The sequence below is a fragment of the Sebastes fasciatus genome, chromosome 4 (assembly GCF_043250625.1).
Source record: "Sebastes fasciatus isolate fSebFas1 chromosome 4, fSebFas1.pri, whole genome shotgun sequence".
NCBI classification, from domain to species: domain Eukaryota; kingdom Metazoa; phylum Chordata; class Actinopteri; order Perciformes; family Sebastidae; genus Sebastes; species Sebastes fasciatus.
This window is the reverse complement of record NC_133798.1, coordinates 40,154,738-40,181,882: the sequence shown is the minus strand read 5'-3', so window position 1 is coordinate 40,181,882 and position 27,145 is coordinate 40,154,738. Positions and strand designations below refer to the sequence as shown.

Genomic DNA, 27,145 nt, shown 5'->3' with positions numbered 1-27,145 from the left:
TGGTGTCCGTCTCTGAGAGGCTTATAATTTATTTATTTACATACATACAAAATCCAAAGAAGTCACAAACAGTCTGTTTAGTTTCTCTTTACAGTTTGATTCTTTAACACCAACAGACAGAAGGCAGAACGTTTCTGATACAAATGCAAAATAAAACAAACTGATACCGTGAAACTTGACAGAAGCCCCGTTAATCAGCTCTGTGCTCCTCGATGAGAAGAGTCGAGAAAAAGAGATGACGAGACATTAAGGCGAGAACGGGGACACACAGGCCAACGTAAGGGGACTTAAAGGTCCCACATCGTGCTCATCTTCAGGTTCATACTTGTATTTAATGTTTCTACTAGAACATGTTTACATGCTGTCATGTTAAAAAAAAATATATTTTCCTCTTCCTGTCTGTCTGAATATACCTGTATTCACCCTCTGTCTGAAACGCTCCGTTTTAGTGCATTTCAACGGAATTGCGTTGCTAGGCAACAGCTTGGGTCCATGTTTACTTCCTGTCAGCTGATGTTATTTACATACACAGCAACAGGAAATAAACTGGGACACATTTAGAATGTTTACGTTTAAAACTGTAATGGTCTAAATATTGTATATTTGTGACATCACAAATGGACAGAAATCCTGACGGCTTGTTTCAAAAGCTCAGTTTAAAAATTACGGACTATGTGTATTTCTCCGTATATTAAGCGTTTTGATAGTTTAACAGTATTTTATAAAGCACTTAAAAGGTCCCATAATATTAAAAAGTGAGATTTTCACGTTTTTTATTATAAAGCAGGTTTAAGTTCTATATATAAATACTGTTAAACTATCAAAACGCTCAATATACAGAGAAATACACAGTCCGTAATTTTTAAACTGAGCTTTTGAAACAAGCCGTCAGGATTTCTGTCCATTTGTGATGTCACAAATATACAATATTTAGACCATTACACAGATTTAAATGTAAACATACTAAATGTGTCCCAGTTTATTTCCTGTTGCAGTGAATGTAAATAACATCAGCTGACAGGAAGTAAACATGGACCCAAGCTGTTGCCTAGTAGAAACACAAAATACAAGTACGAACCTTAAAATGAGCTGATATGGGACCTTTAAACCTGCTTCATAATATAAAAGACAAGAAAACCTCACTTTTTACAATATGGGACCTTTAAGAGACGCTTTGTGTGAAGCCGGCGGTGAACGGTGAGCAGTTCAAAAAGGGACGGGGAGGAATTAAAATCCGCTCCCAGAGGATGGACAGACAAGAAGAACAACAAGCATCCTCCAAAACCAGCGGATGTGTTGGACTTCTAGTCCACCTAAACATGTTTCTGTAAATCAACCGTACATAGAAAGTTTGTTTAGTAACACCAAGTTCCTTTTATAAGAGCAGGAGGGCCGTGATGGTTGAGGACGTATCTTTCATCAGGTCTGACATCAACCAACAGAAACAGGTAAGAAGAGAAGACAACAACACTGGAATCTCAGGATCATACATTTACATCACCATACGGTGAAAGTATATCAAAAAATGACGGTTAGAAATAAATGCAAGAAAAGTTCGTCTCCCATCACAAAGTCACGGTTTGGAGTTCACACGTTGCTTTGACACAAAAGAGATTTTTGACACTTTGTTTCCTCTGAAGACACAAAACTCAAAACTCCACGTTGTTCAGAGCTCCTCGAGATTCTGTGCAAACATTCAATGCATATCCATACAGTAAACAATTTATATATATGTATTATATTTATATATATATCTCTATAGAACATGACTTTCCGCAAGTTATGGCAGTACTGTCACACACACACACACACACACGCACACACATTTTGTCCTGAAGACAAAATTAGACACAAAAGACGACTGCACCGCTGTTAAAGGGACTGTTTGTAAGAATCCTAAATGTCTTGTTAGCAGCTTCACCTGTGTCCGTTAAGTCAACTAAAGTCAGCGTCCTGTTGTTGGCGCTTGTGCTCGCTCTACATAGACATGAAGGAGCATCGCTCAACACAGTGAGGAGACACACGTCAGCTAAAAGCACAATATCACTCTATATTTCAGCTGCTTGGCAGTAATGTTAGCTGACCAGACCAAGGTCTCTCCATGAATCAATGCTGATCCTAGTGTTGGCTTTTCCTGCTTCAGCCTCCCGACCGCGGCCGGAGGGAACGGGGGAGACGATAACGTTTCTCTCTGCGGAGCCCCGTCACTTCACAAGACACGGGAAACCTCTGTTGGTCTGGAGGAGCTGCAGCAGTTATTTCTGCACAAACGTCCACTGAACATTCACTAGATATTCTCAGAGCTAAACTAACTCTTCTGCAGTGTGGAGTGAGCAGCATGCACGTGAGAGGTGGAGAGAGAGAGAGAGAGAAGGAGCGTGGTGTGTGAGTGAAGGCAGGCAGAGGAGCAGAGGAGCAGAGACTCCGGTCCTGGAGACCAAAGCTACGGTCTCCCCCGCGTCCTCCGACCGCGGCCAACACTGTTTAACAGCTTCACTAGATACAACCAAGAGGTTTTGGTGCTTCACTGGAGTTTGTGTTGGAGTCTGAGTCTGAACAGCGGAGACACACGAGAGACCATGAGACACCGACCAGCAATGATTTATACGTTTAAGAAGTTACAAACAGTCCCTTTAACTTTTCAGATTTGTTTTTTAAAGAATGCACAACACCTTCACCTTAATTACCTTTATTCAGTCACTGGACGTGTTAAATATCACGTTATTTACAAACTGATCTAAAAAGTCAAAAATCTGCTGAAAAGTGACTTTTGTTTCCTGTAAATGTAGAGATGCACTTAGTAATTAAAAACCTCAGCCCTGAAGAGTTAAAACATACCAGAAAAGGTTCTTCAGTGATTCAGTCAACTAAAGATCAGGAGGGCTTTACGGAACATGTGTAGAAACTTTGGATGAGACTGAGTGATCAGTGGATCTTACATCATGCCTTAGCACCAATATGACAGAGGAATAGATCTATCCCTGCGTTAGGTCCAGTACTGATCTCTGTGCATGCTCCAAGGCCACTAGAACGTTCTCAAAAGAAACTTTGCATACCTCATAAACACGTGGACGTTGTGTGCAAAACCATCGAGAAATGAAAACGCCTCAGAGAATAAAAGATTTTTTTTTGTTTCTTTTGTTTCCTCTCTCTCTCATGAGAACAAACTGGAACTAAAAGATCACCTTGATCTGGGCCAAAGGTCAGGCCTTGACCCCCCTCTCATGCCAGTGACCCAGCCTCAGACTACTCAGTACCTACAAGGACAGATCCACAGCCCCCCCGCTGGGAGAGGAAACATCTGAAGAACATGCTGCATCTATATTTGGTTAAGTGTTCAGCTGTAGCTGGGTTTAACCTACCAGTTAGTAACCAACACTGACTACATCTACATGGCTTCAGGATTCCCCCGCTGAGCTGAGCTCCCCTCGTGATGTAGCAGCTCCCCAGACTAAAAGACAAGAAGTGCTCTCCTGCCCCATGTGACGAAGGAATCTACCCCTTTAAACTCCAGAGACACACCGGAGGAGTCAGAGTGGTGAAAGACTGAGATAGAAGTGAGGTAACTGTGCTGGATCCAGCAGTTCCTGCTGTGGATGAAGACGTCTCGGGAGATGACGGTTGGCAGTAGACTCCAAGACTTTGTGCGGAAGTTTGCTTCTTTCATCCAAGATCCGTTCTATCCCAACGCCCCTATCCCAACGCACCTGGTCAGACTTACAGGTGAGCAATACCAACTAAGTTTACTACGAGCAGAGTTCACAGTCTGTTAGCTGTTCACAGCCCTCTGGTGAGCTGCAGCCGGCCCGATATGTGACCAGGTGAGATCTTTAGTTCTTCTCTTCTCCTCCGTCGACCACAGCTGCCGTTAAAGGAGGAGTGTAATCTGATGTTTGAGAACTTCAATAGACTTTGCGAACATCCCTAATTTGATTTTACAGGCCTGACGTTAGAGAGACACACGAGACAGGAAAGCACTTCGGAGTCGTGAGAGTTTGTTCCAGGGTGGACGAGGGGAGCGAGGAGGCGGAGCTCAGTGGGGGGAGATAATGCCCCGGCTTTCTCTCATCCTTCCAGGAGCCTCGTGGAGTGGAGGTAGGGGCACCGGGCTCAGCTACAGATTAGATTACGTGGAGGCCGGGTGTCAGCCGGGTGTCGGCCGGGGGTCAGCCGGGGGGTGTCGGAGCTCAGAGTTGTCAGCAGGACTCCTCCAGGGCGTTGACGACCTGCTCCAGGATGTCGGGGCAGTAGTCAGCGATCTGCTGGAGAACAGCGTTGGCGAACTCCTGCAGCTCTCCGCTCTCCTTCTCACACACCTGCAGCTCTCGCTCCAACTGGAGGGAAACAAGGAATTAGTTTATTTTTACAGACTTTCAATCAACAAAAAATGAAATAAAATACATATTGAATTTGAATTTAGTGATCTCCCCCTGATCCAATGAAGCGACTGCATCATCATGCAGATGGAAACACACGCTATGACTCCCACATGGACTAACACACAGAAACAACAACTACATCCAAGTTATTACATCAGAAACTAGACGTGCACTCGGAGAGCGCAGACCTCCACCAAGGTCTGTGGTAAGAAGTCTCTCAGGGCCATTTCAGAATAGGAACAAACGATCCAAACCGTGCCGTGCCGTTCAGCGCCATCATTTCCATGTGTTGTTGTTTATGTTGAGATGAGCTGTATGTCGCTGCCTTTACCCCGGATCTGGCAGGTGCTAGTTTCAATCCTTCATTATGATCAATGCTTATCTTTTCACTCTTTATATATGCCGATATAACATTCAGTCAGTTCTATGCTCCAGAGAGTTCCTCCGCTACCTGTTCCACACTCATCTTCTGGAGCTCCTCCTCCCAGTCGTCGGGGTCGCTGTGGTGGTAGTGAGAGGGCGGCGTGAGCTGGCTGAGGATGCTGGGGTCCCGGTCGTGGCAGAGGTCTGTCAGGTGGGCGATGTAGAGCTTGAGCTTACTGCGGTTCTGGGACAGGGCTAGAAGAGGGGGGATCATCTGCAGGGGGGGATGAAAGGGAAAAGAGTATGAGGAAGAAAGACAGAGGAAAAAATACTCTTCTTTAGATGACACACGAGAGTTGTGCTCACGTTGAAATGATGGAACTTTATGAAAGAACTAAGAAATGAGAGTAAAACAAACATGATCATGTGCATGCACGCCGATATGAAGCCATCACCACCTCACATCAGAGCCCACCTCCTCACGTGCATTATTACAGGATCTATGGGGGGTTGTCTGTGTACGTGCAGCTCAACAAAGCGTCTCACTCAACCGCTGATTACCAGGAGGTTAACACCGTTATCCAATCAGACACCTGTCTGTACGGGTCAAATGTGAGGAGCCAATCATCAGTGTCAGAGCAGCGGCATGCAAAGCAACGATGAGGTGATGAGACCGATCCAGGATCAGTACCATCTCATCCTCTGAGCTCGTGCATGTAAACACACACACACACACACACACACACACACCACTGATCCCATAAGCCAGTCAAAAGAGAGAAATGAACAGAGATGAAGGGATGAGTTGGAACAGAAAGACCAGGCAGTGATGAGCGTGACCACCGACGCTGAGAAGAAGAGCGGGATGGAAACGACAAAAAGAAAAGCACAGTGAACGGAAGAGAAGTCAACACGCCACAGAGAGACGAGGAACACAGGTGTGACACGTCTGGCTTTATACGAGCTCACCCGTCTGAACAAAGTGGCTGAGAGAGAGAGAAAGGGGGGGGGGCAAAAGGTCGGCTATGCCCAGATCCCCTCCTCATCATCCTGTTAGCCCATCGCAGCGTTACAAAGGAACAGTTGGTTAGTGAGCAGAAAGACAGACTTCAGTGTTCCCTTCATGCATCTACCCTCTGTACTGTATATTAGTAGTATTATAGATTATACTATAGAACACATCGCCTCAGAGAAGCTGATCAGGATCAATGTGGGACTGATCAGTGGAGAGAGGAGCTACCTGATCTGGAGAGGGTTTGTGATTGGTCTGGTCCGGAGCCGTCTTCAGATGGTCGTCCTCGTAGTTGTCTGCCATCAGTTTCATTCTGTTCTGAGTCTGTCGATTGAAAACACGTCAGTGACATGATGAAGACATGATGAAGACATGATGAAGACATGATGAAGACATGATGAAGACATGATGAAGACATGATGAAGAGCAGGAGACGGATTTCTGAAGCTGGGATGGAAAGGTCACTCACACAGAAGCATCCTGGCCATCGCTCATAATAACATTTTATTCAATAGCATTATTACTGAGGGTTGTGAGCGACGTGGCTGCGTCCTACCGAGTCCTACCGAGTCCTACCGAGTCCTGCCGCATCCTCCTGAGTCCTACTGAGTCCTACTGAGTCCTGCCGCGTCCTACCGAGTCCTACTATTTATACGTGGAAGAAGTGCCCCAGTTTGTTTATTTCAAAGTAAAGGTAAGCCAGGTGAAAGTAATGATTGCTCATGTCTAGAAGCTTGGGGCGGAGCCGGCGTCCAGAGAAGCAGTCTGATATGGAGCCGTGGTTTTAGTCGACTGTTTGATTGGCTGCTGGTCGGAGCGAGAGAGCGTACGGTGGTCCACATCCAGGGACCTGAAGTACTGACAGATAATCCTCGAGGGACATCATTTACTGGTATTTGGCAGCAGTGTGCCCGACGACAACACAAACCATTATATAACTATTACAATATAAACTATGGGTACTGAACAAACTGTCCCTGACATCAAACTGTCCCTCACATCAAACTGTCCCTCACATCAAACTGTCCCTCACATCAAACTGTCCCTCACATCAAACTGTCCCTGACATCAAACTGTCCCTGACATCAAACTGTCCCTCACATCAAACTGTCCCTCACATCAAACTGTCCCTGACATCAAACTGTCCCTCACATCAAACTGTCCCTCACATCAAACTGTCCCTGACATCAAACTGTCCCTCACATCAAACTGTCCCTCACATCAAACTGTCCCTGACATCAAACTGTCCCTGACATCAAACTGTCCCTCACATCAAACTGTCCCTCACATCAAACTGTCCCTCACATCAAACTGTCCCTGACATCAAACTGTCCCTGACATCAAACTGTCCCTCACATCAAACTGTCCCTCACATCAAACTGTCCCTGACATCAAACTGTCCCTCACATCAAACTGTCCCTCACATCAAACTGTCCCTGACATCAAACTGTCCCTGACATCAAACTGTCCCTCACATCAAACTGTCCCTCACATCAAACTGTCCCTCACATCCAACTGTCCCTGACATCAAACTGTCCCTGACATCAAACTGTCCCTGACATCAAACTGTCCCTCACATCAAACTGTCCCTGACATCAAACTGTCCCTCACATCAAACTGTCCCTCACATCAAACTGTCCCTCACATCAAACTGTCCCTCACATCAAACTGTCCCTCACATCAAACTGTCCCTGACATCAAACTGTCCCTCACATCAAACTGTCCCTGACATCAAACTGTCCCTGACATCAAACTGTCCCTCACATCAAACTGTCCCTCACATCAAACTGTCCCTGACATCAAACTGTCCCTCACATCAAACTGTCCCTCACATCAAACTGTCCCTCACATCAAACTGTCCCTGACATCAAACTGTCCCTCACATCAAACTGTCCCTCACATCAAACTGTCCCTCACATCAAACTGTCCCTGACATCAAACTGTCCCTGACATCAAACTGTCCCTGACATCAAACTGTCCCTCACATCAAACTGTCCCTGACATCAAACTGTCCCTCACATCAAACTGTCCCTGACATCAAACTGTCCCTGACATCAAACTGTCCCTGACATCAAACTGTCCCTCACATCAAACTGTCCCTGACATCAAACTGTCCCTGACATCAAACTGTCCCTGACATCAAACTGTCCCTCACATCAAACTGTCCCTGACATCAAACTGTCCCTCACATCAAACTGTCCCTGACATCAAACTGTCCCTCACATCAAACTGTCCCTCACATCAAACTGTCCCTGACATCAAACTGTCCCTGACATCAAACTGTCCCTCACATCAAACTGTCCCTCACATCAAACTGTCCCTCACATCAAACTGTCCCTCACATCAAACTGTCCCTGACATCAAACTGTCCCTGACATCAAACTGTCCCTGACATCAAACTGTCCCTCACATCAAACTGTCCCTGACATCAAACTGTCCCTCACATCAAACTGTCCCTGACATCAAACTGTCCCTCACATCAAACTGTCCCTCACATCAAACTGTCCCTGACATCAAACTGTCCCTGACATCAAACTGTCCCTCACATCAAACTGTCCCTCACATCAAACTGTCCCTGACATCAAACTGTCCCTGACATCAAACTGTCCCTCACATCAAACTGTCCCTGACATCCGGAGACACATCTCTCCAGAGGTTTGTTCTGGGCAGGACAGCGAGTCCCTACTGGTGGACATATTCTATGTGAGAGACGTGTAGGAAGATAGATGGAAGGAACATGAATGTGTGTAATCACATGGAGGCTCCCTGAACTACTGGACCCCCCCCCACCTGCTGTTTGAGCTGTTGCACCAGTCGGTCCTTCTCCCTCTTCAGCAGAGACACCTCGTCCTGGGTCTTCTTCTTCTTAGAGGAGGACAGCTCCAGCAGGGCGATGTTAGCGTCCTTCTCACTGATAGCAGCCAGCAGCGCCTCCTGCCTGTTGGGGGGGGGGGGGGGGGGAGACAACATGATGGCATTTAACCACACCAGTAAATAGCTCAATTATCATTTATTATTCATAACAGAAGATCATCATGCTGCCAGCTGGAGAGGCCAGAAGAGGATGACATTCTACAAGATGAAAGCAGCAATCGATCCTCCAGAGTCAACTCCTCCCTACTGTGTGTGTGCGCGTGCGTGTGTGCGTGTGCGTCTTACTTCATCTCCAGCACCTCCTCCAGGTGTTTCCTGCGTTCAGCTCTCAGGGTGGAGAGGTGAGACTCTTTCTCACACAGAGACTGCTGGGTGGAGGCCAGCTTGGCCCTCATGGACTCCAGCTCCTGCTTCACCTTCTCCATGGCCCCCAGCAGCTCCTCCATCTGGGAACACACACACACACACACACACAACAACTCAATCAAGAGTAGAGTGACACAGATGACCTGAGTCCATCAGTGAGAGCACCGGGCTCACTATGGGCCAGTATGAGGAGCTCTAATAAGAGGCAGCAGAACCTCATGTGGGCTTTTAGGAACCAACTAGAACACAGAAACCATTAAACTACAGCACGGTACTTCATTTACCTGTTATTCATTTCAAAATGGCACAAGAGTACCGCTGTTTCATATCAATACAACTTTAATTACAATTGACTGAGTGAATAATTCATCCCCAAATGATCAATTCTATTGGCCACTGGATGGACAAGCCGACCGACTCATCAGCGTTAATATGGTTCATAAGCAGGTAAACAAAATAACAAGGAAACTACTACACGGGCTGGAAACAGCAACACCTCACAACATCACACAGTTATCCAACAAAACTCTGATTCCCCTAAAGGTGATCACAAACGCCGGTAACGCAGGTAAAGCCGGTAAAGCCAGTAAAGCCGGGTTGTTGTGTTACTGCATGACTTGTACAGGTGTTGCTGTTATTGTGTCCACCCCTGGAAGTGTTGTTGCTCACTGATGGGAGGTCACACACACTGGGCTCGTACCTTAGACCACTTAAAGTGGGCGAGGTTGGACTCATGCATTGGTTTGAGTGAGTGCTTCTGAGAGGCGGTGAGTAGCAGAGAGAAAACAGAGAGAAAACCACAAGCAGAGATAAAAGAACTGAGAGAGAGATGGAGGAGGAGGAGGGAGGTGGAGAAGAAGGGATGAGAAACAGCACAATGGCAGCAGAAAGATGAGGGTATATGAAGGAGTCTGTGTTATCTGTGCGCTCCTCTGGGTTGATATCTCCGTCTGGTGTGTGTTCAGGAGGACGTTGTGTACCTGTTTCTCCTGCAGAGACCTGGCAGCCTCCTCCTGAGCCAGCACCATCTCTCTCTCAGCGGTGATCTGAACGCTCTCTCTCAGGGCCTCCTCCAGCTCCTCGATGCGCTCAGACTTCTGACGTAGAGTGTCCTTCACAATGGGAGGAGGAGGAGTTCATGTTATGGACTGTTGGACGCTGAACCGACGAGCCGGAGCCAGCGGCTCAGTTCTAATGCCAGCTTCCTACGAGTGCCTCACCTTCACCTGCTGAGAGCTCTCAGACATGTTGTCCTCCCTCTTCCTGGCCTCGTCCACCAGGCGGGCGTTCCTGCTCTTCTCCACCTGCTCCTTGTGCTTCAGAGACGCCACCTTCTTCGACTGGTCCTTCGTCTGCCTGGAGGGACGGCGAGGGACACATGGGAGGAGAGGTTACAGGTCATGTACGTGTGAACTTCTGAATGTCGTTTATCATTCCAACTGAAAACAGATGGAGATATTGTGGGAAGTGCAGTTCTGTTTAGTACCCTTAAGTGGCCCTTTTCACTACATCAGGTAAAGGAAGCATATTTCATACTTTCATCTTTGTTTTGTTGAATCCATCAATGATCCTCCACGTAGAATGTTTAGAGGTCAGTTGTGATCGTAGACAATCGTAAGTTAAATACAGTAAAATACATTCTAAAGATGAAGAGCCTCACAGACGGGCTCTGCTGAGGTTTCACAGCCCTGCAAACACTCAATCTCACATTTGACTGAGGGTGGAAGACGGAACAACTTAAGAAGGTAAAAGAGGAAAATGAACAGAATAAGAGGAAAGAGTGTGATACGTGGAGACAGCACATACTACTATAGAGGGCTGAGAGGTGGAGAGAAACAAGGCAGAGACTAACAGAATCAAAAGGATGGCGGGTCGAGGAGGAGAGAAGAAGAGAGAATACTAACCTGGAGGCCAGACTGGTGGGGGGGGGGAGTCCCGGTGTAAAGACAAGAAAGCAGTAAAGAGAAAAACAGAGAGAGCAGGAAGATGAGTCAATACGAAGAACAGGAGGAAGACGGAGGAGGGGGGGGACGTCATACGTGGTGTCATCAGATCTCAGAGTTCACCACCGATACATACAAGTACTAAACTAACAGCCTGTGTGCTACTCTGTGTACTACTCTGTGTTCTACTCTGTGTTCTACTCTGTGCACTACTCTGTGCTCTACTCTGTGTTCTACTCTGTGTTCTACTCTGTGCACTACTCTGTGTACTACTCTGTGTACTACTCTGTGTTCTACTCTGTGCACTACTCTGTGTTCTACTCTGTGTTCTACTCTGTGCACTACTCTGTGCTCTACTCTGTGTTCTACTCTGTGCACTACTCTGTGCACTACTCTGTGTACTACTCTGTGTTCTACTCTGTGCACTACTCTGTGTGCTACTCTGTGTACTACTCTGTGTTCTACTCTGTGTGCTACTCTGTGTACTACTCTGTGCACTACTCTGTGCACTACTCTGCGTACTACTCTGTGCACTACTCTGCGTACTACTCTGTGCTCTACTCTGTGCACTACTCTGTGTACTACTCTGTGCACTACTCTGTGTACTACTCTGTGCACTACTCTGTGTACTACTCTGTGCACTACTCTGCGTACTACTCTGTGCACTACTCTGCGTACTACTACTAGTACCAGCCTCAGAGCAGCTCTGCTGAGAACATTCACCACATCAGCTTTCAATCTGAGATTTAAAAATGGCAGATGGCCAAATTACATTCAAATCCTCCATAATGTGCCGGAGGCAACGATCTCCAGAGTGACATGATGTCATCGGAGGGAAATGTGCACGAGTCATGAGGACCAGCGGTCACAAGTCCCAGCTAGCAGGGATGAAGACAGAGAGCTCAGTGTAGCTGCTCAACAGAAGACTCACAGCTGAACCTGAACACTAGTTAGTCCAGGCTGAACATTCAGAAACCGTCCGCACATCAGAGTGACACACATTACTGTACAGTGACGGGTGCAAAGCTTGGTCACACGGTGCACAGTTAACGTGCACGTCTTTACGTCTCGTTGAACAGTCAGATCTGTAGATGTTTCCACCCACCTCTCCAGCTCAGTGATCTTCTTGTCCTTGTCATTCTTCTCGTTCTCCATCTCCCGAAGGATGTCCAGCAGGCGGTCCACCTCAGCCTGGGCTTTCCCAGAATCCTCTTTGTGGCGGGCCACTTCCTGTTCCAGTTTCTTGATGCGCTCGGCCAGCTCGGTGTTGGCCTGAGCCTCCAGGGCCGCGTTCTGAGCCTGACAAAGGACGGGATGCCGGTTAGAGAGCAGCTGGGAGGATAACAGACTATGTCCTGATCATACACAGGAAACATGTAGTAGCATCATGTAGAGCTGAACCAGTCTAAAGATAACAGACTATCTTATAGCCAGTCTAAAGATAACAGACTATGTTATAGCCGGTCTAAAGGAGGATAACAGACTATGTTATAGCCGGTCTAAAGGAGGATAACAGACTATGTTATAGCCGGTCTAAAGGAGGATAACAGACTATGTTATAGCCGGTCTAAAGGAGGATAACAGACTATGTTATAGCCGGTCTAAAGGAGGATAACAGACTATGTTATAGCCAGTCTAAAGGAGGATAACAGACTATGTTATAGCCGGTCTAAAGGAGGATAACAGACTATGTTATAGCCGGTCTAAAGGAGGATAACAGACTATGTTATAGCCAGTCTAAAGGAGGATAACAGACTATGTTATAGCCAGTCTAAAGGTAACAGACTATCTTATAGCCAGTCTAAAGGTAACAGACTATCTTATAGCCAGTCTAAAGGAGGATAACAGACTATGTTATAGCCAGTCTAAAGGTAACAGACTATCTTATAGCCGGTCTAAAGGTAACAGACTATCTTATAGCCAGTCTAAAGGTAACAGACTATCTTATAGCCAGTCTAAAGGAGGATAACAGACTATGTTATAGCCAGTCTAAAGGTAACAGACTATGTTATAGCCGGTCTAAAGGAGGATAACAGACTATGTTATAGCCGGTCTAAAGATAACAGACTATGTTATAGCCGGTCTAAAGGAGGATAACAGACTATGTTATAGCCGGTCTAAAGGAGGATAACAGACTATGTTATAGCCGGTCTAAAGGAGGATAACAGACTATGTTATAGCCGGTCTAAAGGAGGATAACAGACTATGTTATAGCCGGTCTAAAGGTAACAGACTATGTTATAGCCGGTCTAAAGGTAACAGACTATGTTATAGCCGGTCTAAAGGAGGATAACAGACTATGTTATAGCCGGTCTAAAGGAGGATAACAGACTATGTTATAGCCAGTCTAAAGGAGGATAACAGACTATGTTATAGCCAGTCTAAAGGAGGATAACAGACTATGTTATAGCCGGTCTAAAGGAGGATAACAGACTATGTTATAGCCAGTCTAAAGGAGGATAACAGACTATGTTATAGCCGGTCTAAAGGAGGATAACAGACTATGTTATAGCCGGTCTAAAGGAGGATAACAGACTATGTTATAGCCAGTCTAAAGGAGGATAACAGACTATGTTATAGCCAGTCTAAAGGTAACAGACTATCTTATAGCCAGTCTAAAGGTAACAGACTATCTTATAGCCAGTCTAAAGGAGGATAACAGACTATGTTATAGCCAGTCTAAAGGTAACAGACTATGTTATAGCCGGTCTAAAGGAGGATAACAGACTATGTTATAGCCGGTCTAAAGGAGGATAACAGACTATGTTATAGCCGGTCTAAAGGAGGATAACAGACTATGTTATAGCCGGTCTAAAGGAGGATAACAGACTATGTTATAGCCGGTCTAAAGATAACAGACTATGTTATAGCCGGTCTAAAGGAGGATAACAGACTATGTTATAGCCGGTCTAAAGATAACAGACTATGTTATAGCCGGTCTAAAGGAGGATAACAGACTATGTTATAGCCGGTCTAAAGGAGGATAACAGACTATGTTATAGCCGGTCTAAAGGAGGATAACAGACTATGTTATAGCCGGTCTAAAGGAGGATAACAGACTATGTTATAGCCGGTCTAAAGGAGGATAACAGACTATGTTATAGCCGGTCTAAAGGTAACAGACTATGTTATAGCCGGTCTAAAGGAGGATAACAGACTATGTTATAGCCAGTCTAAAGGAGGATAACAGACTATGTTATAGCCGGTCTAAAGGAGGATAACAGACTATGTTATAGCCAGTCTAAAGATAACAGACTATGTTATAGCCAGTCTAAAGGAGGATAACAGACTATGTTATAGCCAGTCTAAAGGTAACAGACTATGTTATAGCCGGTCTAAAGGAGGATAACAGATGTTCTAGCCGGTCTAAAGGAAGGATAACAGATGTTCTAGCCGGTCCACACGAGCTGCCTGATTTCTTTATTTAAGGATCTCACTCTCTTGAGCTGGTTCTCCACTTTGAGGACCTCCTCCCTCTTCTGCTCAAAGGCGATCTCCATGCTCTTCAGTTTGGAGTCCTTCTTCAGCCCAGAGGAGGCCAGGGATGATGCATGTTCCTTCAGGTCCAACAGAGACGTCTGCACACACACACACACACACACACACACACACACACACACACACACACACACACACACACAGAAGTACAGATGGTTCTTTCCCAGCTTATCGAACGGAGACTGAAAATACATTAGATCTAATACAGGCATCCGTGACTCATCGCAAAGTAAGACTAATGGAAAAAGAAGCCTGACTATGAATAGAATCCCAGTAAACAAGAGTTTGTGTTGGTGCGAGCTCGTGTTCCCACCTCTCTGTCTGACAGGTCTCCCTGCAGGAGGCTCAGTCTCTCCTTCAACTCTTTCAGTTCCTTCTTGTTACAGTCGATCTCCTCCGTCTTCTCCCGGTCGTCTCTGTCTCGCTGCTCTTTTAGACGCTCGATGATGCGCTCCTAGGAGGAGGTAGAGAAAACCATCAGACAGACATGACCATGGACAAACATACGTCTAACCTTAACCCACTACAGTCTGTAGTCAGTGCAGACCTAAACTCACCTTCTCTGCCAGAGACTCCTCCAGCGTGGTGAGAGCCGTGTCGGTGTTGGACGTGTCTGCCTGCAAAGACTTCACTCTCTCCTTCAGACTGCTCATCTGCTTCTCCTTGTCCCTCAGCTGCTCCTGAAGGTTCTCAATCTGCAGAGCAAACACAAGCAACCATCAGTCAGAATGAGCATCAGCCACCGAGGACACACACTGAAGCAGGATGAATGCATGTGGTCATTTCAGACAACACAAGATCTTTGAAACAGCTCTCAGTCCAAGTCACCTTCTTCTGTAGCACGTTAACTTTACGCTCCTTGACCTCCAGCATGTCCTTGAGGTCGTGGATCTCCCCGTTCAGTGTGCCCTTCTCTTCTGACATCTCTTGTATCTGCTTGCTCTTCTTATTCAGAGTTGTCTCCTTCTCTTCCAAGCGCAGGCGTAAGGCATCCACCTGGTTCAGGGAAAGATGGACGACAGTCACTGACCAGACCTGTGTCATGCTCTCAAAGTGGTCAAGTGATCCTCAACATCTGGAACAGGTCTTTCCTCTCACTGCACAACAGGTGTACCCTTAAAGTGTGTAGATACAGTATGTATCTGCTGTACCTCCGTCTGTAAGATGGCAGCTCGCTGCTCCTTGGCAGTCAGCGACTCCTTGAGGACTTCGATGTGCTGCTTGCTGTCTGAGAACTGGTTGGTGAGCGTCTCCAGCTTGGTCTGCAGACCCAGCATCTCGGTGTCCTTCCTGGAGAGGTCCTGCTTCACCTGCTCCATCTGGAAAAAGATGAGGTCACAGGGGTAAAAAAAGAGGGGGGGGGTGAAATAGTGATGATAGTGCTGAGGAAAAGCATCTCATTAGGAGTCGGACTGCAACAGTTCAGTCAAACTAAAGTCCACGTGGAGTCGTCTCAGACCTTGTTCTTCATGAACTTGGTGTGGCTGCGGTAGACCTCCATCTGCTTCATCTCCTCCTGACGCTCCTCACAGCTCAGCAGTCCGTTCGATTTCAGCATCAGCAGCTCCTCCTCCATGTCTCTCAGGCCGCGCTCCATTGAATTGATTTTTGCATCCTGGGATTGATGAAGAGGAGTTCACACGCATAGAATGAACACATGACCAAACATAACACAAACATACTGGTAGACTCTTCTCTGTTTGAATCCTCACCTTCATGTCGATGACGGTCTGGAGAGCCTTGGTCTTGGTGGACTCGGGGGTTCCCTCGTATCGACGGTGCAGCTCCTTGTGGGTCAGATGAAGAAGAACAGTTTCACATGGGAGTAGAAATGAGAGAAAACAACAGAAGTAAACTAATGAAATGTAAAGTTCTACCTCCCATGGTTGGACTGGACATTACCTCTCTTAATGCATTAATCTCTCGGTCTCTCTGGTCCAGTAAACTCTCCAGGTGATGCCTGTGCATCTCTGCATCAGCCAGCCTCCTGGTCCGCTCCTGGTCCTCCTCTGATGCCTTGGCAGACGGCCCTGAGGCAGAGCACAGAACACCTCGTTACCATAATGATGAAGGAGGTAGAGAGCTTTATTTTGTCAAAGTCTCTGTAAGAGCCAGCCTGAGCATCATCAGCCACTAGTTAACCTGCAGAGGAGATGAGACTTGATGCTGAGAAACTAAAGCTCATCTGTTCAGCAGGGAAGGATCTCTTAAACGCACAATTCCATATTTAATTATAAACTAGTTACTGTATTTCATTTATCTGCTATCTATCATTGATGTTCTCTGGCGTTTAAATGGGTTTCTTCTTAGTTTCCTGCAGCTGGTTTGTCAAATGTAGATAATATAATAATAATAATAATAATATCTCTCTGAAGAACCAGAACATGGATCTATTTTGATGGACACCAGTGCAAAGGTCTCTGCATGAAGTCCTCAGATATTCCTAGCCTCAGAAGCATGCTTGGCTTTAAAGCGTGCATCGTGGTTGTTTATGGAGCACAGAAACACGGATCTGGCCAACGGGGGAGAGAGCTGAGGGGGAACAAGCTAGCGGCAACCGCCGCAGCTTTAAGTGAAGCCTGAGACCTAAACCATTGGAGGCCCAACATGTTTGTGGAGAAACGTACTGACTGTTTCAAAGTTTGCTGACTTAAATACTGTTGTTTCAAAGAACAACAGAGGAACTGCTCCGTAGCACAGTTCTGCACCGGCTTCAACATGCAGCCAAGGTGTCCATACTTTATGAGGATCAGTTAGCCGAGGCTCGTCACACCTTTGCTCTGCAGCATCTCCAGAAGCTTCTTGATGGACTCGTCTCTGGCTCCCAGAGTTTGCTTCTGTGTGTCAATCCTCAGCTCCATCTCCTCCAGGGTCTTTCTAAGGAGGAAGAGCTCTTTGGCCTGCCTCTCGTGCTCGGCCTGTAGCCGCCGGTAGTTCTCCTCCGTGGGCTCCGATGACAGGTCCCGGCCTTGGATGGAGGGGTCCTGCTGGAACAGCTGGTTCAGGTCCCTCTGGATCCTCAGCTCATCCTGAAGAGCCTGAACAGTCATCTGGAGATGCTAGAAACAATCAAGAGACGCACATGTGTTTGTTACCATTCATCTGGTCTGTTTGTTGTACAGAATGATGAACACGAGGGAGGAAGAGGTGTAGGACATGTGTTGATTATTTTAATAACACATCCTACTTTATGGGAATAAATATTGTGTTACAGCATGTTTAATATCAGCCTCTAATCAGCCTCTAATCAGCCTCTAATCAGGACTGAAAACTGGGCCGTGCCCTCACAGAGTACCCCCCCGACAGCCTGGGCTGTGTGGACAGGGTTACGTTTCATGCCCAGAGAAATACAAGTGGTGAAACACAATCAGCCCAGTGTAGTGTTGCATTGTTTGTGGCATCTGACGCCACGGACACTTGGCAGAGCTGCTGTGAGACGGTGACACGAGGCTGCGTTACACTCTGGTCTCAACCAGCTGGGAGCGTTTTCAGACCACAGAACAAAGAGAGAAGTCAGTGTCTGCCTTCGTCTCTCTCCTCCTCCTCCTCCTCCTCCTCCTCCTCCTCCTCCTCCTCCTCCTCCTCCTCCTCCTCCTCCCTCCCTCTCCATCCTTTGTCATTCTCTCCTTCTCCCTCCACCGCCACACTTTTCCTCCACCTTGCTTCTCGCCCTCTCTCTTCCCTCCAATACTCTCACCTCTCCTCTCGCTAACCCTCCCTTCCCATCACCCTCTCCACCCCGTGACTAAGGCTGACTCACTGCTGTGACTGCACCGCATGCACGGACAAGCACGGAAACACACACACACACACACACACACACACACACACACACACACACACCTTCTCCCATCCTCAGCTCCCATATTCTCACTCTCTCTGCCTGAGGAGAGATAACAGTCAGGCGTTTGAGAGCACAGAGAATAAGAGATGTGATGCACCAACTAAACTGATCCAAACACTAAGTCAGAACTCGTAGGGACACAGAGCCGAACATCTGCTACACGTCACCCAAACCTCTGCTACACATCACCCAAACCTCTGCTACACGTCACCCAAACCTCTGCTACACATCACCCAAACCTCTGCTACACATCACCCAAACCTCTGCTACACGTCACCCAAACCTCTGCTACACATCACCCAAACCTCTGCTACACATCACCCAAACCTCTGCTACACGTCACCCAAACCTCTGCTACACATCACCCAAACCTCTGCTACACGTCACCCAAACCTCTGCTACACATCACCCAAACCTCTGCTACACGTCACCCAAACCTCTGCTACACATCACCCAAACCTCTGCTACACGTCACCCAAACCTCTGCTACACATCACCCAAACCTCTGCTACACGTCACCCAAACCTCTGCTACACATCACCCAAACCTCTGCTACACGTCACCCAAACCTCTGCTACACATCACCCAAACCTCTGCTACACGTCACCCAAACCTCTGCTACACGTCACCCAAACCTCTGCTACACATCACCCAAACCTCTGCTACACGTCACCCAAACCTCTGCTACACATCACCCAAACCTCTGCTACACGTCACCCAAACCTCTGCTACACATCACCCAAACCTCTGCTACACGTCACCCAAACCTCTGCTACACATCACCCAAACCTCTGCTACACGTCACCCAAACCTCTGCTACACATCACCCAAACCTCTGCTACACGTCACCCAAACCTCTGCTACACATCACCCAAACCTCTGCTACACGTCACCCAAACCTCTGCTACACATCACCCAAACCTCTGCTACACGTCACCCAAACCTCTGCTACACATCACCCAAACCTCTGCTACACGTCACCCAAACCTCTGCTACACGTCACCCAAACCTCTGCTACACGTCACCCAAACCTCTGCTACACATCACCCAAACCTCTGCTACACGTCACCCAAACCTCTGCTACACATCATCAAAACCTCTGCTACGCGTCACCCAAACCTCTGCTACGCGTCACCCAAACCTCTGCTACGCGTCACCCAAACCTCTGCTACGCGTCACCCAAAACTCTGCTACACATCATCAAAACCTCTGCTACACATCACCCAAACCTCTGCTACGCGTCACCCAAAACTCTGCTACACATCATCAAAACCTCTGCTACACGTCACCCAAACCTCTGCTACACATCACCCAAAGCACTGGACAAACTGTACACAAGTCCAAATGTTAAAGATGCTCAGTGTGTGATGCATTCTTCTCCGATTCTCCCTCTCTGACCAGCTACACTGACATCTGTACTTCGGTGTAACAGCTGATGAAACATCACTGGCATTTCACAACATCCTATGATAAATGTGATATTTTATCCATGTGACAAGGAGTATTTAGCAAGAAAGAAGTGATGATTATTAGGTGGAAGAAACAGAAGATGACAGCCATTTCACACTATTATAAAGTAGATAATAGCAGTCACTTATCACAGAGAACGACGGGCAGAAATGCCTTGTGGTCGGGATTTAGAGAAAGCTGCAGCAGAGCAGGCACAGAAACAGAAACGACACACAAACATACAACTGCAGACGTGTGCACGGTCAGTTGGACCTTCATTCAATGAGGGCATGCAGTTTAACGGAAGCTGTAATTAGCTAAATGCCTTTGAGTGTGTGTGTGTGTGTTTCTGTGCTTTCCGCTGCATGTGTGCCAGCGTGGGAGGTGGAGGCTGACATATGAAAGCAGACATCTTTAAATTACAGCACCCACTGATTAGTCCTGCTCTACTCGGGCATTACTGGGGTCTGGTATTAGTCCACACTGTGATTCTGACTCAGCAGGAGAGAAAACAGCTAATTATACACATCTGCCGCCCCCCCCCCATTAAGAACCACAGTGAAACAACAACTATTGATCTGCATTAATTACACTTATATATATATACACACACATATATAATATGCACAACAAACTGTAGGGTTTAAAAATAGACCCTGTGCCTATATCTGTTCACTTATTAAATACATTTTACATTTAGACATGTGTGCATACAGTAGGTCTACATGTGTGCAGCCTACATGTGTGCATACAGTAGGTCTACATGTGTGCAGCCTACATGTGTGCATACAGTAGGTCTACATGTGTGCAGTCTACATGTGTGCATACAGTAGGTCTACATGTGTGCATACAGTAGGTCTACATGTGTGCAGCCTACATGTGTGCAGCCTACATGTGTGCATACAGTAGGTCTACATGTGTGCAGTCTACATGTGTGCATACAGTAGGTCTACATGTGTGCAGCCTACATGTGTGCAGCCTACATGTGTGCATACAGTAGGTCTACATGTGTGCAGTCTACATGTGTGCATACAGTAGGTCTACATGTGTGCATACAGTAGGTCTACATGTGTGCAGCCTACATGTGTGCATACAGTAGGTCTACATGTGTGCATACAGTAGGTCTACATGTGTGCAGCCTACATGTGTGCATACAGTAGGTCTACATGTGTGCATACAGTAGGTCTACATGTGTGCAGTCTACATGTGTGCATACAGTAGGTCTACATGTGTGCATACAGTAGGTCTACATGTGTGCATACAGTAGGTCTACATGTGTGCATACAGTAGGTCTACATGTGTGCATACAGTAGGTCTACATGTGTGCAGCCTACATGTGTGCATACAGTAGGTCTACATGTGTGCATACAGTAGGTCTACATGTGTGCAGTCTACATGTGTGCATACAGTAGGTCTACATGTGTGCATACAGTAGGTCTACATGTGTGCATACAGTAGGTCTACATGTGTGCAGCCTACATGTGTGCATACAATAGGTCTACATGTGTGCAGTCTACATGTGTGCATACAGTAGGTCTACATGTGTGCAGTCTACATGTGTGCATACAGTAGGTCTACATGTGTGGAAGAGAAAAACCAGTGAGAATTGAGCCAGATGTAGTAACAGCAGATGGTTCATAATGAAAACGCTAGGTTTCCCCCCCACCTGAAGAAATGAAGCCAACTCTACATTAATAGGATCCAGTATTCATCTGTTTTTCTTTTATCATTTCCAATCTATGTGCCAGGTCACCTGTCCCCAAAACATACCATAAACCAAAAGAGAACCATAATAATGAAATGTTGTTGAACGGCCACATAACAATAATACTAAATCCAAAGTGCTATTCACAGCACCTCCGGTATCACGGTATCACGGCTCCCCGTGACAGCATCCTGAACTTGGTTTCTCATCTTCTGCAGTGGTTAAACTACTGTGCATATACACAGTGTTAAATCTGCACTTTCTCCACATTTTCATCCTGTTCACCACATCCAGCAATTTCTAAAACATCCAGAAATGCTAATGCGGCCATTAGACTTACGGCCTCTTTCATCTGTTAAAGCTGGAGCATATAGCTGCATGTAAGAGGATTAACCAGATGTTAAAAACCTGCCTCTGTGCAGAGAGAGAAGAAAGAGAGAAACACACTTGTACTAAAGCTGACACCGGGTGAACATGTTGGACCCAGGCAGATTGATGACTCTTATTCAGATTGATAAAAAAAGGACTTGTTGAGATGAGAAACTAGAATCTCTTCTCTCTAAGGGAACACTCACCTGGGCTTCATCTTGAATCACACGGTATTGTTCCTTCCAGACTGTGATCTTAGAAACTTCATCTTTCCTGAGAGCTCGCTCCTTTTTTAATTCGGGGCTCCAGAAGGTCTTGATAGAATTCATGGAGGAGCTGAGCTTGCTCTCCTTAACTTCCACTTCTCGCCGCAGCATCTCATTTTCACGCAGAATCTGAGAAAGCAGGATAAAGAAGCGTAAATACTGTAACTGTGGTCTGTCGAACTCAGCGACTCAACCTCTTGTCAAACATGTCCAAATCAAACTTGCAAAAATTGGAGAAAAGTTTGCAAAATACCTCTTTGAGTTGTGCCTGCAGGTCCAGTATGGTGTTGTCTCTGGCCTGCCGTAGAGAGTGCGGCACCGTGGAGGCCATGTGGTGGTCCCCAAAAGCTAGAGCATCACCTGCCATCATGCCTGCTGGCAGCACAGCATTGCCAGGCACCGAGGTGGAGATATTGGGGGTGCTAGCGGCCACGACTCCACTGCTGCTGCCCCTCGACCCATACGTCACCCTCTGTCTCCCCATGGTCGTCACCGTCCCGCCACTTTTGGGAAGATGGTCTGCCATGGCGACCTCGTTGTCACTCAGGTACATCGGTCCTGAGTTGGCGTACGCCGCGTTGAGGGACTGGATGTTCTCCATGGAGAGCGTCTTGCCTCCCGCTCCTCCGGGACCTCCTCCGCTGCCTCCGGTGCTGTTGGTGCGCCGGTGTCCCATCCGAGGAGAACGGGGAAGGCGAGGGGAGCGGCCGGATCCCTGATTACCAGAACCGCCACCATCTCTTCCTCCACTATGGTTGGCATCCCCTCGGCCGACCGAGCGGGCGCTACCGTACATCTTCTGCTAAGTAGAAGAACGGAGCCGACGGCAAAACTGAAGTAGGACCTGGAGTATCTGAATGTATTCTTGCTGGAGTTCTTCACTTTCACCAGTTGTGTGAATATGTGGTGGTGATCCTGCTTCAACTGGAGACGGAGGGCACAACGTTCATGATCACATAGAGGTCTGATGTTCTCCACTCTCAGGGACAGACACAATGTCCTCTTCCAACAGGAGCTTACAAGTGATGACAGCAATCTGCAAAGAAGACACAGTTGTTCCCTATAAATCACACAGCAACAGCACACATAAAACATAGATTATCAAGACAACCAAATAATAACAAAGTAATATCAACTGAGACAACATCAAACTCAAGCCACTGGTTTCAGTGAGAGGAGTCAGGATGTCCACTCTGTGCTTAGTTCCTCTGTTTCTCCTGCAGTACAGACGCTTATGTAACTGTTTAAAGAACACAACTCTTCTCAGACGGTTTCCTTCAGAACTAAGTCCTTCTGATCTCCTGGAGGACAGAGATGTGAGACAGTTTGGGAGTTACTGATTTTAGGTTTATCCTCAACAAAGGTTGAATGTTATACCGTTATACCTGTTGGTAAGTCTGAACCCTTCTGTCAGCCTTGATCATTTGATGCTGGTATTTAACATTACAACACTTCAACAGGCTTTATGTACAGAAATGTGTGTGATTATTAGAGTTTGCGTTCTGTTCTCTCCAGCTGTCAATCACTCTGAACTCTGCTCAAACGGTCAAACTAGACAGCGCTGATCAGATATGAATCAATATTCTGTTACGTTAATGCCTATTTCTCTCCTCACATGTTCTCAGGATCATCTGGTAGTGCACGGTTTAGCTGGAACATGAGAACGTTTGTGACGCCGCCGCCATGTTGAGATCAGTTGAGGAAACACCAAGCCCCGCCCACCAGCTGGAGCTCAGCCAATAGGAACGCTCTCTCTCTGAAGTGATCTGTGATTGGTCAAAGTCTCCCGTCACGGCTAGATGTTCTAAAGCCTGAAAACAGAGCCGAGGAGGAGCAGAAGTCTAGTTTACTCTCAGAACACTTCAATTACAATATGCTGAAAGGTTATTATGGGATGTCTGCCCAATGCTGAAAGGTTATTATGGGATGTCTGCTCAATGCTGCCAAACACATTCTGCCTACTGCAGCTTTAATCTGTTGTTTTTAACTGAACTGCCTCCACAGCCCATCTACTGTCTGCGTGGCCTCGCTACCGGCTACCGGCTAGCGGCTACCGGCTACCGGCTAGCGGCTACCGGCTAGCGGCTAGCGGCTACCGGCTAGCGGCTAGCGGCTACCGTTAGCTGTTAGCAGCTACCGTTAGCCGGTAACAGCTAACGGTAGCCGCTAGCCGGTAGCAGTAACGGTACCGGAGAACCTCTCCAGTCTAACTCGTGTTATCTCTCTAATCTACCGTGTGGTTGACGGTGTGAACCGGTTGAAGCTCTGAGTGTTTTCCGATGTGTCTGGATCAGAACTAACCCGGGAGAGTCCTGGGTAGACCACAGCTAGCTCTGGAGGGAGGGAGAGGGAGAGAGAGGGAGTTAAAGGGAGAGAGAGGGAGGGAGGGAGGGAGGGAGGGAGTTAAAGGGAGAGAGAGGGAGGGAGTTAAAGGGAGAGAGAGGGAGGGAGTTAAAGGGAGAGAGAGAGAGAGGGAGGGAGAGAGAGAGAGAGGGAGTTAAAGGGAGAGAGGGAGGGAGTTAAAGGGAGAGAGAGAGAGTTAAAGGGAGAGAGAGGGGGAGTTAAAGGGAGAGAGAGAGTTAAAGGGAGAGAGGGAGGGAGAGAGGGAGTTAAAGGGAGAGAGAGAGAGAGAGGGAGGGAGAGAGAGAGAGGGAGTTAAAGGGAGAGAGAGAGGGAGTTAAAGGGAGAGAGAGAGGGAGTTAAAGGGAGAGAGAGGGAGTTAAAGGGAGAGAGAGGGGGAGTTAAAGGGAGAGAGGGAGTTAAAGGGAGAGAGAGAGTTAAAGGGAGAGAGGGAGGGAGAGAGGGAGTTAAAGGGAGAGAGTTAAAGGGAGAGAGGGAGGGAGTTAAAGGGAGAGAGAGAGGGAGTTAAAGGGAGAGAGAGAGTTAAAGGGAGAGAGGGAGGGAGAGAGGGAGTTAAAGGGAGAGAGGGAGTTAAAGGGAGAGAGGGAGTTAAAGGGAGAGAGGGAGTTAAAGGGAGAGAGTTAAAGGGAGAGAGAGAGGGAGTTAAAGGGAGAGAGGGAGTTAAAGGGAGAGAGGGAGTTAAAGGGAGAGAGGGAGTTAAAGGGAGAGAGTTAAAGGGAGAGAGGGAGGGAGTTAAAGGGAGAGAGAGAGGGAGTTAAAGGGAGAGAGGGAGTTAAAGGGAGAGAGAGAGGGAGTTAAAGGGAGAGAGGGAGTTAAAGGGAGAGAGGGAGTTAAAGGGAGAGAGGGAGTTAAAGGGAGAGAGGGAGTTAAAGGGAGAGAGGGAGGGAGTTAAAGGGAGAGAGGGAGTTAAAGGGAGAGAGGGAGTTAAAGGGAGAGAGGGAGTTAAAGGGAGAGAGGGAGTTAAAGGGAGAGAGGGAGTTAAAGGGAGAGAGGGAGTTAAAGGGAGAGAGGGAGGGAGTTAAAGGGAGAGAGGGAGTTAAAGGGAGAGAGGGAGTTAAAGGGAGAGAGGGAGTTAAAGGGAGAGAGGGAGTTAAAGGGAGAGAGGGAGTTAAAGGGAGAGAGGGAGTTAAAGGGAGAGAGGGAGTTAAAGGGAGAGAGGGAGGGAGAGTCTGGCTGAAGGAGGAAAAAATCCTCCTGCTCGTAAAAGTGGATGCAGATCTAACTCTAGATCTCTAGATCTATATAGATATGTATTATTTGAGGTTACCTGGAGTTCATGAAGGCTGGATGTCAAAATGTAACACAATGAACCAGAATTAAAACCTTTTATATAGAATCCTCCCGACCCGGTACCGAGTCTGCTTCAGGAGACCCGGTACCGAGTCTGCTTCAGGAGACCCGGTACCGAGTCTGCTTCAGGAGACCCGGTACCGAGTCTGCTTCAGGAGACCCGGTACCGAGTCTGCTTCAGGAGACACCCTCCACCTCCAGGTCCAGATTACTACACCTCTCCATCCAGAGCTTTACTAACCCATCTGTTAAACATCCAGCTAAAATCTCACATACCGTTAACATTAACTAGTCCAGCCGGTCTATGAACCAGAACCAGAACCAGAACCTGTTTCTCTCCTCACTAACACAACAACCAGCAGTGTAATCCTCTAAACTACCCACCTCCTCTCGGTGTCTGCTGGAGCTCAGCTCGGTACCGGTTCTGGATCTTCTGTCTCTCGGAGATCAGCTGCAGAACCCGTCATTTACTGCTCAATCCTCCACAGACGGAGATCAGGTTTTCCATCTTCTCTACCAGCGGATCAGCGGATCGGCAGCTCGGATCAGCAGAACCAGCTGAACCAGCGGCCCAACAGTACCAGTAGATCAGCAGTACCAGAGCAGAACCAGCAGCAGCTCCGGAGAGCTCAGGGCGCCTCAGTGACGTCAAGCCTCCTGTGCGCGTTCACGACAGTCTTCCTCGCCACGCTTGAATTTTAAACGCGCGGTCACGAGCTCTATGGAGGGTGAATGCACAGAGAGCAGAGCTGCCATGGTGGAGAGTAACTGAGTACATTTACTCTAGTACTGTAGTGAATGAGCAGAGAGCAGAGATAGCAGTGGTGGAGAGTAACTGAGTACATTTACTCAAGTACTGTAGTGAATGAGCAGAGAGCAGAGCTGCCATGGTGGAGAGTAACTGAGTACATTTACTCTAGTACTGTAGTGAATGCACAGAGAGCAGAGCTGCCATGGTGGAGAGTAACTGAGTACATTTACTCTAGTACTGTAGTGAATGCACAGAGAGCAGAGCTGCCATGGTGGAGAGTAACTGAGTACATTTACTCAAGTACTGTAGTGAATGAGCAGAGAGCAGAGCTGCCATGGTGGAGAGTAACTGAGTACATTTACTCAAGTACTGTAGTGAATGAGCAGAGAGCAGAGATAGCAGTGGTGGAGAGTAACTGAGTACATTTACTCTAGTACTGTAGTGAATGCACAGAGAGCAGAGATAGCAGTGGTGGAGAGTAACTGAGTACATTTACTCAAGTACTGTAGTGAATGAGCAGAGAGCAGAGCTGCCATGGTGGAGAGTAACTGAGTACATTTACTCAAGTACTGTAGTGAATGAGCAGAGAGCAGAGATAGCAGTGGTGGAGAGTAACTGAGTACATTTACTCTAGTACTGTAGTGAATGCACAGAGAGCAGAGATAGCAGTGGTGG

The 27,145-nt window shown here is 47.2% G+C and overlaps 1 protein-coding gene across 3 annotated transcripts; it reads right to left on the bottom strand.

Annotated features, from left to right (window-relative positions):
- Nucleotides 1-11: 11 nt before the first annotated feature.
- LOC141766958 (ELKS/Rab6-interacting/CAST family member 1-like) lies at nucleotides 12-26,245 on the bottom strand. 3 transcript variants are annotated; one of them, XM_074634181.1, is made up of 20 exons: nucleotides 26,104-26,245; nucleotides 22,322-23,104; nucleotides 22,009-22,197; nucleotides 17,209-17,494; nucleotides 16,338-16,465; nucleotides 16,148-16,222; nucleotides 15,895-16,050; nucleotides 15,587-15,754; nucleotides 15,264-15,431; nucleotides 14,993-15,130; nucleotides 14,749-14,889; nucleotides 14,375-14,515; nucleotides 12,043-12,236; nucleotides 10,215-10,350; nucleotides 9,975-10,106; nucleotides 8,914-9,074; nucleotides 8,545-8,692; nucleotides 5,983-6,078; nucleotides 4,831-5,016; nucleotides 12-4,334 (listed from the first exon to the last, which is right to left on the bottom strand). In XM_074634181.1, exons 2-20 carry the CDS (start codon nucleotides 22,862-22,864, stop codon nucleotides 4,197-4,199), a joined length of 3,324 nt encoding a protein of 1,107 aa, XP_074490282.1. In that variant the 5' UTR covers nucleotides 22,865-23,104; nucleotides 26,104-26,245; the 3' UTR covers nucleotides 12-4,196. The 3 variants fall into 3 exon arrangements, 2 of the variants coding, with proteins under 2 accessions (XP_074490282.1, XP_074490283.1); XR_012593719.1 differs by lacking the exon at nucleotides 12-4,334 and adding an exon at nucleotides 5,712-5,792 and having other exon boundaries at nucleotides 4,876-5,016; XM_074634182.1 differs by lacking the exons at nucleotides 12-4,334; nucleotides 4,831-5,016; nucleotides 5,983-6,078; nucleotides 8,545-8,692; nucleotides 8,914-9,074 and adding an exon at nucleotides 9,124-9,751.
- Between the last annotated feature and the right edge of the window lie 900 nt (nucleotides 26,246-27,145).